General features: G+C 38.0%; 2 protein-coding genes across 4 annotated transcripts in view; both read right to left on the reverse strand.

Moving 5' to 3' along the window:
* The window catches only part of CUEDC1 (CUE domain containing 1), a 69,140-nt gene extending 68,922 nt beyond the window's left edge, over window positions 1–218 (reverse strand). For 2 of the 3 annotated variants that reach the window (XM_072422122.1, XM_072422114.1), the window contains exon 1: window positions 1–216. The gene's annotated coding sequence lies outside the window, so the exon portion shown is untranslated. The other variant, XM_072422132.1, reaches the window with a different exon arrangement.
* Window positions 219–5,793: 5,575 nt separating this feature from the next.
* VEZF1 (vascular endothelial zinc finger 1) overlaps window positions 5,794–12,405 on the reverse strand; it is a gene marked incomplete in the record, with an annotated part of 16,611 nt that continues 9,999 nt past the window's right edge. Inside the window, 2 exon segments of the mRNA XM_072422149.1 lie at window positions 5,794–8,553; window positions 8,697–8,750. Of these exon segments, the coding sequence (XP_072278250.1) occupies window positions 8,123–8,553; window positions 8,697–8,750 (485 nt within the window).

Genomic DNA, 12,405 nt, shown 5'->3' on the forward strand with positions numbered 1-12,405 from the left:
CTCTTCCAGGGAGAACTTTCCAGATGCAGCCTGTGGATGGCGGCTCAGTCACAGATCCCAGCTCCCCGGTGTTATGTGGAGTTGTTACTCAGTGCTCATCACGCTGCATCTTTATGGAGAATGTGTTGAGTTGCTGAAGAGGGTGTGGAGGGGGCATGAGAAGAGGAGTGGTTGTGAAGCTGCATTCAGGAAATCCCCTTATCTTCCGAGCATTGGAGGTGGTGTGTGGGATCCTGGAGGAGGAGGATCCAGCTTCATGGGCAGAGAAGAAGCAGGAGGGAATAATGAGGAAGGAGGGGCACATAAAGCATCTTGGGAAGGAGAAGCATGTTTGTTTTCCTTCAGCCTCCACACATTCTGAGACATAATAGAGCTGCAGGAGGAGGGAATGGAGTGCCATGGATGCAACTATGAGGAGATGTGAGCTCAGCTGATGACAGGTTGGCTCCATAAACAAGAGCTGCAACCTTCACTTTACTTAATTCAACCTAGAACAAAATGGAGCTTGGCTTCTTGTTTATTTAAATGTATGAATATAAAGTATATAACTGAAATGCTGAATGGAATGGGTTTTCATACCTGTCTGTAAGGTAGGCTCAGCAGAGGTATTCTACTTGAAAAATGCACTATTAACTGCTCACTTGTACCTGCTAGGCATTTGTGAGTGTTCACCAGTGTTATCCATAGCTTTGCAAGTGGTTGTTGAATGCATTTGGCTGTGGCTGAATATTTTTGCTTTTGGCTTGATCTGGTGACGTACAAATCACTGGGAAACATGTTCACAAACATTAAAGCAGTCCAATGGAAGTGACTATTGGACCTCTGAGAGGAGCTGCATGGAGCTTCTGAAACACCACAGGTAATTATCTGTCCAAGAAGCGATTTCCATTGCTCCAATTCATTTCTGTGATAACCAGGGATTTGGTGCACCTAAGGACTGGTTGACAGTGTTGAACCATTGCAGTTCCATTGTAAACAACAAACTACCTAAATTTGGCTCAAAGAAGAACTAAACTTGCTGGTGGTGAGCTTCTGCGCTTCTTAACCACCGACTACACAGTCCATTTCCGAGAATGACACATGCACTGTATAAAGCAGAGCTAAAACCAAAAACCCCAGAAGACAAGGATTTATTTCTTGACAAAGGAGACATGAGATGAGATGGGAAACACAAATATAATGTATATACCCAAAAATATACAATGAAAATATTCTCTAGAAATGCGTACTGGGGCTTTGTACGTGCAAGGTATAACCTCCCCAAATGTACTGAGGTAGATTGACTTGCTTAGGCCTTTTTGGGGGGAAAAAGCATTTCAGTTCTTGGAGGGTTTTTTTAAGACTTTTTATTATAGAACTCATGGAAAGAGGTGGAATGGCCAAGAGGCTGCAGAAATTGTACACTTGGTTCACAGTCCCTTAATGCAGTTTTTAAACTCCTTTTTTGAGGGCCAGGTCTTTCATATATATATTTTCTGCCTCTTTGTAAAAATGTACTGCCATCTGTAAATTATGTGCAGATCCCAACACATAACTTGGGATAGACAACTCTGCTTGGTTGAATGAACACTTGTACATCCTGTGCACACAATTGAGGTTGGTGTCTTTTTCTGTGCCACATACATGCCTGCAGCAGAGTATTTGGCGGTATATTACATTGTTCCACGAATTAGGGAATAGCATGGTTTGAATTATCAAAGATCAAAAAGGCTTTTGTTATATCCCGAGGGCAAAACTTTCAAGGGCTATAATTGTGGACTTAATTCTTCAAACTACTGGTTGTTGTGACTTAACCAGGGGCAAAAGCTGTGCTCTGCATTTTGTTCCTTAGATCTGGTGGTGAACTTTCATACAAAAATGTATGTTTTTTCAACAGCCAACCCATACCTCATCCTTAGTATTGAACAGAAAACAGCTCTCTCAGAGTCTCTTAAAGCACAAATAATGAATGGCGTGGTGAGCATTCCTCCTGCAGAACAGGGTCGCTTGTTTTCATCTATGCAAAGATATTAAACTGAGGTTTTAAGCATCTTATCCAATAGGTTTTCTAGCCAAATTCTGGGATTTTTTTGTCATTATAGTACTTTGCAGGACCTGATTTGAGGAATCTTAACACTGGCAACATTTTGTGTTCAAATTGAGGAGTCCATTGGGTTCTTGTTTTTACATGCAATGACTTCAGTTCATTCTGATTTATAGCTTTTAAAGGGACCAAGTGTTTGACCCTATTGTACTATTATTACCTTTATCATCAACGACCTCACACCAAAATCTGAGTCTTGTCCTCTGCTCAACTTGTCCTAAATCTAAAGCTACGTACACACTTCCAATTATTATCGTTGGAAAACGAACGACGAACGATCCTGCACGATATCTACGAACGATCGTATAGCACCGATCCTGCACATAGAGATAACGACACGATCGTTCGTAGATATTGTACACACAATAGATACGATTGTTTAAGCGATAGAGGAACTATGTGCACGACAGGAAAGTGAACGAACGTTCGTTCATTACGCATGCTCTGAACATGGACGATCAACGAACGACCGTACACACGAACGATGTTCAACGATCGTCGTCCAATCCGATCCGCCGGTCCGGTCGTTCGTTTCCAACGACTTTCCTCGTTCGTCGGCGTCATTGTTTACTTTTTTACGAACGATTTTTTGCCCAATCGATCGTTCGTTCGATTGGAACGATAAAAATTGGAATGGTGTATGCACCTTAAATAGATGTGCCCCTTTTCTTCTCCCATGTAATACTGCCCCATTACTGAATTGTGACCCATTTCACAGTGGAATACTACTTATTCAGGAACGTATATAAAATGTATATAAATACAATGTATCTTTTTAAAAATATTTTTGTAGTTTAGGTGGTACTTGACGCCAGTTAGACTTGCCAAATTTGTTACTGGGAGTGACCCGTATTGTTTCAGAGGTTGTAAGGCCCTCGGTACTTTCCGCCATATATGGTGGGATTGCCCAGTGGTCAAATAGCTCTGGATACAGGTTTTCAATTATATACGATCAGTTCTGCATGTGTCTATTAGGAGGGACGCTTGGATTGCACTGCTCCACAAACTGGGCCCTACTTTTTCTAAAAGTCAGTGCAAACTGATTTCCTTCATTTTCCTAGCTACACGTCAAGTAAAAGCGCCAGCTTGGCGGAAACCCTTTCTAAGTTTTCAAACAGTCCTGTCTAGGTTGTCGGATACCATGGTCCAAGAAAAAATGTCTGCTGTGGCTAACGACTCTATGCATAAATTTTATAAAGTGTGGACATCTTGGTTAGATCATCAAACCCATCCTGATATAGACAGAAGGCTCTTTAAATTATGATAAATGTTTGTTCTTTCCTATTTGTATTGCTAGCTTCGAGTACACTTTTTTTTTTTTCTTTTTTTTTTTGATTAGGTTTAGTTTGTTTGTTTTTAATATTTTTTTGTATGTGTAATGATTATGAATAATATTGGCAATGTTTTTTTTTCTGTTTTTCTTTTAGTACTTGTATATTTTGAAAAATTTCAATAAAAATTTATTACAAAAAATATATATATTTTTGTATTGTATAATATTTGTTAATATCTAACTGTAAATATTTAGAGAGCAAATCCTACTGAAAAGATTATTAATATTACACAGTATTTATATAGCATCATCATAAAGATGAAAGTTTATGCTTTTTGCTGCCATCTCCAAAACATGACCATGTATCAGTTGCAAGCGAAATATAAAGCAAAAAAAAAAAAAAAATCACAATTTTTATACAGTAGGGAGGCAAAGGCAGCCGAAGGTCTTCTACCTGAAATAGTATATTATTTTTATAATCTCCTTTCCTTATTTATAGGAAAATTAAGGATATGTGGTAAACACACTTCAAAAGGGACTTTAAATTGGCACAAACAAATAAATACTCCTTAATAATGACCATGTTGGGTTCCTACAACCTGGTACATAAGCAAATTGGTTAAGTGAGGAACACAATAAAGAGCTGGTGTGCAGCGCTATGAACATGCAGTGTGTGTCAGTGTTGGCCTGCAAGACCAGGACTAATGGTGGAGTTTGTGGAGTGGAGAAGACTTTACAGTTCTTTTACAGTGCACTCTTCGCAGGGATGGTTGTATGTCCAAGCAGTCATTAAGCAGGTAGGTTGGTAAATAAGGCGTATCTGTACAACTTAATAGGCTTTTTCAGATAAGTCTGAGCAAATATGCAGTGAGGATTTTATACAGTAACTGACACCAAGCTGCCCAATATGTTGAGACCAACATCTGTCCTAACTTAACTTATTAAAATAATGACTTGCATACAAATTCAACTTAAGAACAAACCTACAGTTCCTATCTCTTATGTAACTCGAGGACTACCTGTACTTGTTTTCCACGTGTTGCAGATAATGCCACAAAGATTTCCTTGTCAGATGCAACACACTATTTCCGGTCTTTGTATAAAGGGATCTGTTCTGATCTGAGTGGGGACATTTTTCCCTGAATTTTCAATTTAAGATTAAGGCATTATTTGCTGTGAAGAATTGGATGTGTGTTCCAATGCATGTCTTCCTTCTCTGGAATTCCTCCTGTTTTATATGCTAAATACAAGAGACTATGTGTTGCCTTTTGTCTGATCAAGTCAAGACATAACTATTAGGCTGTGGGACATAAAAAGCTCTATTTCCTAAAGAAGAGGCATATGCCACGAAACATGTAGAAAACTAAAAGAAAAAGTCTGTATCTGTATATATCTGTAATTCTCTGAAAAGTACTAAGAAAAAAATTGGATTGACATCTAACAAAAAGGTACCGTAATTGCTTTTGCTATGTCTCGCATTCTGACTTGTTACCTTGTTGTATTGTATAGAAAACTTTTTAAAGCTTACATGTTTAAAAAAAAATTAGGTTTTGTGCAAGTTTCAGGCAGTTGTGGAAAAATGATATAAACTAAAAATTCCTTAACAAGAGAAGTGTCATTTTATTTTTATCAATGCAAAATGTATCAAATCCATATTCAGTGTGATCCTTTGTCTTCAAAACAGCATAATTTTAATCTAGGTACACTTGCGCACAGCTTTTGAAAGAACTCAGCAGGTAGGTTGTTCCAAACATTTTGGAGAACTAACCACAGGTTGTCTGTGGCAGTAGGCTGCTTCAAATCCTTCTGTCCATGTAATCCCAGACACACTCAGTGATATTGAAATCAGGGCTCTGTGTGGGCCATACCATCAATTCCAAAACTTGTACTTTACGCTCAAGATGGCTCTTAATGACTAAGCTTGGGATTGTCCTGCTGAAGATCAAATTTGGGGCCAATCAAACACCTCCCCGATCTTATGGAGTGATAAAGATGCATCTGCTTTAAGTTCATAAAGCATAATTAGCATTAAGGACACCATTAATATGAACCAAATCCCCAACTCTATTTGTAGAAATGGAGTCTCAGACAAGCAAGGAACCTCCACCATGTTTATTTGTTACCTGTAGACACTCATTATGGTACTGCTCAAGCGCACAAACTGCCCTCTGCTACAGCCAAATATTTTGCCTCACTTTTTCTGCACCTGACATCTTATGGTTTTGTGCTTATTTTAGTTGTATAGGGTAGTTAAACCCGATTTAGACATTTTGTGTGGAACCAAAGAAGCTGTGTGCTATGCATATATATTTGGTGTGTGTTACTATTGTACTATTTGCATAATCAAATTTTATAGCTCACCACTATATAGATTTAATATGTCATTTATATTGTGTCAATACTAATAAATAGAAAACACACCAACCATACAGATGAGTTAAGGAATAAAGTTCTCTCTACATTTTTGTTTATTGAGACAAACTAATTAAAAAGGCACAAACAAGGGGCATATGTTTACATGGACATTATAACAAACATACATTGAAAGTGTAGGAATGTAGCTACTTTCTGCCAAACAGAAAGTAACTAAAATTTGTATATACAAAAGATGTACAGCTTTATGTTCTACAATATAAAAGATCAGTTATAAAATATTTGTTTACACTGAATTCTATTTTTATGTATATCAAGCCCCTACAACTTATCTGTTACTTTCTGTCCAGACACTTCTCTCATCTGAAAACTCTTTCTTTCATTCTAGTCCACTTTTCTACTGCCATGGATGAACAGGCCTTTTTATTTTTTCTCAAACATCTTACAATCCCATTATTAGCTGGCATCATTTAACCAGCTGAGAACAGGACAAAATGTATAAATAAAACTTATTCTCCGATTCTGTAAGCAAAAATGTAGTTTTTTTTCCATCTTAATATCACTAAATTCAAAGGATGCAAAAGTCTTAAAACACCTTTTAGAAAACATGTTTGCTAGTATCTACAGCACTTAAAGATCTTAACAATAAAAAAGTTAATGTAACGGTACTCTAAAATGCAGGATTTTTGTAATCTTTTGGTTTTCTAAACATAGTTACCATCTGGGGAAAAAAATGAAAGTTAAAATAAGAAAAATATCTATTCATGTAGCTGGATGTGGTGTCTTGTTAAGAGAGGTGTTGACCATAAGCAAGTGCTATTGGGGATAGGCCAAAATGGACATCCCATTGTCACTATTTAAAAAAAAAAATGAAAATCTCTGAACACAGATCTGAATATGAAAATGCTAAAATATTTACACAAACAATACTCTACAACACACAATTAAAAAAAGTCAAAAAAGGAAAAGAAATAATGCAAGTCAAAAAACAAATCCTGGCTTGCAATAATGGGTTAACTACTTAGTGGTTAAAAAAAATCATACTATATAAAATTTCATTAAAAACATAACAGTTCTTCAGCATGTTTTTTTTCCCCAATGCACCAGTAAGTCCAAATCAGGATACTAATCAGCCCAGTGTCTTTGTGCTTCTACATCCAAGTGGATATTACAGGTTCTTCTGTGGGAAGGGGTCCTTTTGTGCTACAACAGAGTGGCCAAAGTCCATTAATAGCCAGATTTGAATTTTGAGAGGGAAACTTATTGCTTTAGCAGTTATTATTTCCTGATGGCAACAGCCCTAACCACTATTTTGCAAACTCTCAGTGAAATGCCAGGGGAACCATCAGTAAAACAAACCACTTTGCTTACTATTTCATTTGAATTTATGGGGCAACAAGCAGTGGTTAGCACTTTTGCCTACAGTCCTGGTTCCAATTTCCATTTGGGACACTACCTGCATGGATGTTGTATGTTCTCCCCATATTTGCATGAGTTTCCCTCCAAACAGTATGGTATTCTCCTTCTGCCCAAAAACATATGAGCTTTTTTTACTCTACTAAAGACAGCTAAGTCTTGGTAAAGAATGGAGGATTTGAATGAGAGCTTGTATACGCAGTAGCCTATTAAGACATCAGAAAGGACATCAGAAGCAGATTTCAGTTTTCAATGGATAAATCTTCTCTTGAGGACAGAGAGGCAAGACAGTACAGTTCATTTTTAATTTTAGCCAATATGCTTGTACAAATTCTGAGCATGTATATGTACTTATTCTGTGTGGGAGTTTAAAATTATAAATAATGTGCTGTGCAGGACAGAGTTGGGACTCTTTATTTTTAAAATACACAGTGCTGGAAAAAACAAAATCCATCACCATGAAATGCATACTGCTAATACACATTTTTTGTTCCTAGTTTTTACACATTTCATAAACTTGGAACAGTCAAGAAGCACAGGAGCACCTATCCTAGTATCTCAATCATAGTAGTGACAAAATATCCACATTTTTGGCATAAAAAAAGAAGAAAATCATTGCTAGTGTTATTTAAAATATGGTTACTTGGGTAAAATACTAAAACAATAAAAAAAAAATAAAAAAAAAAAACACTGTCTTTAAACAGTCATCTAGCCTATATTCAGTCTTTTTTTTTTTAGCCTTTTTTTTTTTTTTTTACATTTTCTCCTCCTTGGGGTATGGTCCAGAATAATTTCGGAGGCAGAAAAACCGCTGATGAAATTAGTAAAACTTAAAGATTCAAAACATCAACAAATAGCTGTAAGCTTCTAAAAAAAAAAATCATAATTGTCAGTTGTTGGTAAACAACTACTGAACAACCCCATAATACTGCTTTGAAAATATATATTTTTATATATTTTTTATTTTTGCTTTCCCTTTACCATGGTGGTGTAGATGGCAGAGCTTGTGATAAGAACTGCATACTCTCCACTGGTCTCATGGCTATATTTAATGGAGCAGCTAAAGTCATTGGTGTTGGCAGATTCATAGGGCTTGTTATAGTGACCGGATGAGCAATGTTCATCGGAGCAGTGACTGGAGTAGGCAAATTAACTGAAGATGTTAAGGACAAAGGTGAAGTCATGGAAATTGGTGTTGTTATGGTCACTGGATGTCCCAGATTCATAGGAGAAGTGATATTGACAGGGCTTGAAACATTCACTGGACTTCTCATGCTCATAGCTGTAGCCACAGTTACAGGGTTTGTAAGGGTCCCTGATGCTGCTACTGAGGACGTAATATTGAAGGGGGAAGTGAGAGTCACCGACGTCTGGGCTGTTGTAGATGTTTGGCACATGTTACTTGTATCTACAAATAAATACAATAGTTAAATTATCCACCAATTAAAACCAATATGAGTTTAAAAAAAAATAATAATCCAATGACAGTAACTGAGGTATAAGTGTCATGTACATTCTTCTGTATCAATTAGTATGAAAACATAAAATCACCTATTGAAAAGGTCCTATGATTCTGATCCACGGCACAAAAGAGTGAGTCTGAAGCTGAAACAAGAGGTAAAGTCATTTATCAAAGACACCATTTTGATAAACATTAAACAACTGGTATATATTTATATATTATATATATATATATAATATAAATATTCTCTACTACCATCAAGTTAAAAGCAGAACTCTGACCAATAGCACATACATGGTTTTAATACATATATGTGAAGTTTTCCTTCTTTCAGTCTTGTGATTTACACACGTTTGGCACATTGCACTGGAAAACAAATTCTCAACCATGCTATTCACCTCTGCAGATTACAGTGGTTGCCAACCAGCCTTCAGATTGCTCACCCTTCAGTAAACTCTTCTGTACAGGTAATCCTGAGTGTGACTCGGGGTGGATTTTACTTGCAAAAAGCTGTAATCCTGAGTCACACTCGGGGTCGCTTAAATTCCAAAAAATTCTAAGACGCTCCGTTGGCGTCCCCCCTCGTCCTGCTGGTCCCTGCATGTCCTGGGGACACGTCCTTCCTCTTCGATCTTTCAGTCGTCATCTTTCAGGTGACGTTGGTGCGGGCGGGTAATTCAAATAATTTTGTATTGGATTCAACACAATATATATATATATATTATATATATATATATATAATCCCTTGCAATCAGAGGTTCCACCGAGTGTTTACCCCTAACCTATTGGGTAGAAAGGGGATGGCATCACTATTGTTTTTAGCTGCCAGCGTGGATGGGATAGGCACTATGCCACAGGGACCAGAACACTGTATCCAGAATTCTTAGTTTGGGGGACAAACAGATAACTACTTTTTCACATATTTTTTGTTACCCTTTAAAGCAGCGGTCGCCAACTGGTGGTCCGCGGCTCTGGTCGGTGCATCCCCAAGCGGGGTCAGAAGAAGGACCTTGCTGGGGGGACACACCAGCCGGTGCTGCGGACCACGTACCCCAAGCAGTTCCCAGGCTCGGCGAAGTGGGCAGGCTGTGTCCCTGCACACAACCCGCCCACTCTCCCATTGCAGGCTCAAATCTGCGATGGGAGAGCGGGCGGGGTTATGTCATAATGACATCACTCTGGGGGAGGTTTCTCCCCCTTTGAGTGACACCCGACTCCCCGTGCAAGCGCAGTTGGGAGCTTGTGATTTTAGTGGTCCACGGACCTGAAATGGTTGGCGACCGCTGCTTTGAAGGGCTGGAACTGTTTTTACCATGCATTAAAAAAAACCTCAAACAATTGTTTTAATGAGCCTAAAGGACTATAGATTTACCTAGCCATTTGCTGCAAGTGGCTTCTGTAAAATCCAACAAAACACTGCAGTAATAAGCACAAATGGACTCAAATGGGAACAGATTCCAGATGCTGTAAGCAGGTAGCTGGTAAATCAGTCATAATAAAATATCCTGCCCCATTATGATGATGCTATGTAGAAGAAGCAACAGTCCTTCTAAATGGAGTGCATTGTTAGCTTGCTCCAAAGAGGCTAATTCTTTCTTGAGTATAACACTTTGGGACCGTTTTTTTTTTACTGTGGCTTTATAATATGAATAGGAAGGGAAAGGTTCTGTGCCACTCTGTGCCTTGTAATTTTTGGGGGGTTTGTATTCTCTTTTATGGGAGTGTAAAACCTACTAGGAGTAGGTAAAAGCCACCTATCATTGAATTCAGAATGATCGCAGAAGCTTCTCAAACTGATGCCACTGACAAGCACAAAGCCCATCTCCCCAGGCCCTTATTGTTTTACTGAATCTAACATTTGTTTTTAGCATTTTACAGGAGAGTTAAACATTATTCTTGTAATTCAATTTTGTAAACCTTTGGGAAGGTAATATTAAAGAGAAAAAAAAAAAAACACGGACAAAGTACAAAAGAACTAAACTTTTTACCATGTAAAAGGGGGAAAAGATACACGCACAGAAGCTAGAAAATACTACACCATAGATGTATTTGTTCACATTAACCATATTGGCATTTCTATTATGTACCGTTTTTAATTTGAGCAGTGATAACCACATTTTTTGCCCTAGGTTTTTACTTTTAGGTCAAAGCGTTTTGTTATATTTAGGCAAAAATAAGCACCTCTGTTTTTTCTTTAATCTGTTCATACTCAAGTATGTAGGATATATGTGGAAAATAGAAAGTTTAATTATCATTTATTTTATTATTACTTTGTGGTACAAAAAAAGATTAACAATACAGATCAAGGAAAACAAGGACAGAGTAGAGTCTATTTAAGGAAGCAGCGCTGCCTTTAGCTGTAAATACCCGTTGCAGACTACTGGCTGGAGTTCTCATGTAAAGCTAATGAGTCACAGAGGTACACACTAGTTACACTAGTAACAAAGAATGAAACGGCTGAATTCACTTCTACCACTTTGCAGACTTCATCTCTATGCCAATTGTCAATAACCGGGGCATTTTTAAAGACTTCTAGCATTACTGTTGAAAAATACCACTTTCAAAATTTAGTATTCTATAAAAAAAACAATTGGGTCTTCCTTTCTATAGGTGGATGCAAAACACACTGAAAAGCAGGTCAAATGGAAGTCGGAAGGCAGTCAATTGAATCTGTCAAGGAATTGATCTCAGAAATGTATCCAACTGATGTTAAACGGACATGATAATGCCCAAAAGGGGCACAAAGTACCCATCACTGCTAACAAAAAACACAATCAACAGAAATGGCAATAAAAATTTTAAACAAAGGCTCCAAATGTGGTTTTATCCATCAGGTTCTACAGGTAAAATACATGGTACCTTTTGTGTCTCTTATGATGGGTCACTTGTTCTTAATCTTTTGTGCAGTATTGTTGGCCACCTGTACATGGTAATGTGTCCTCATGTAACGTGTGTAACAAACTCATGTCTCTTGGGTACAATGGCAAGAGTGTGTTGTTGCATACTTTACATAAGAACAGCACCATTTACTGTGTGACTGCCTATAAACCAAGAATCTTATTCTAATAGCATTATGAAGGGGTGGGGGGGAGCTTGCTTTATAACTTTAGCATATAATGGTGTCATTACCTATACTTTTTTTTTTTTTATGCCAATAAACAGAACCTTTAAAAACATACAGTAGATTTAAACATATTTACCTTGAAACTTTTTACCTTGCTTACAGGTATTACAATTAATACTTTGACTTTGGCCATGTGTCTTTAGGTGACTCGTGATGTAGGCTGCACTAAGAAGTTTTCCACATATATTACAAGACACCTTTCCTTCATGGCGCACCATGTGTGTCCGCAACCTGTCTTTCGTGGCAAAGGCAGCAGTACAGGTCTGAAAGAGAAGAATTTTAAAACTTTTGTTGACTCAAGTCCCAAGATTGTGGATAATTTAAAATGTTGACAGCAACTTGTGGAATTAAAGAGGAACTAAACCTCAGCACAAAAATACACTTACCTTCAATCCGGCAGGGCAGTCTGATCCATTCGAAGGTCTCTTCCATCGGGTCCTGCGTCGTCCTGGGATCCGTCTTCGTCGCCATCTTCGCCTCTTATTCCTACGTCACCTGACCCAGGCACGAGATCAAATGATGTAGGTGGGGAAAAAACTTGCCGCTCTCACTGTGCTTGTGCGAGATCGGCAATTTTTTTCCTTTTGTCAAAAGGGCTCCTTCTGCGCATGTCTGATATGCTCAGACATGCACAGGAGCACCCGAGAGCCTCCCGGAATGCATGGTGTAATGGT

Source organism: Pyxicephalus adspersus, chromosome 1 (assembly GCF_032062135.1).
Source record: "Pyxicephalus adspersus chromosome 1, UCB_Pads_2.0, whole genome shotgun sequence".
Classification (NCBI taxonomy): Eukaryota; Metazoa; Chordata; class Amphibia; order Anura; family Pyxicephalidae; genus Pyxicephalus; species Pyxicephalus adspersus.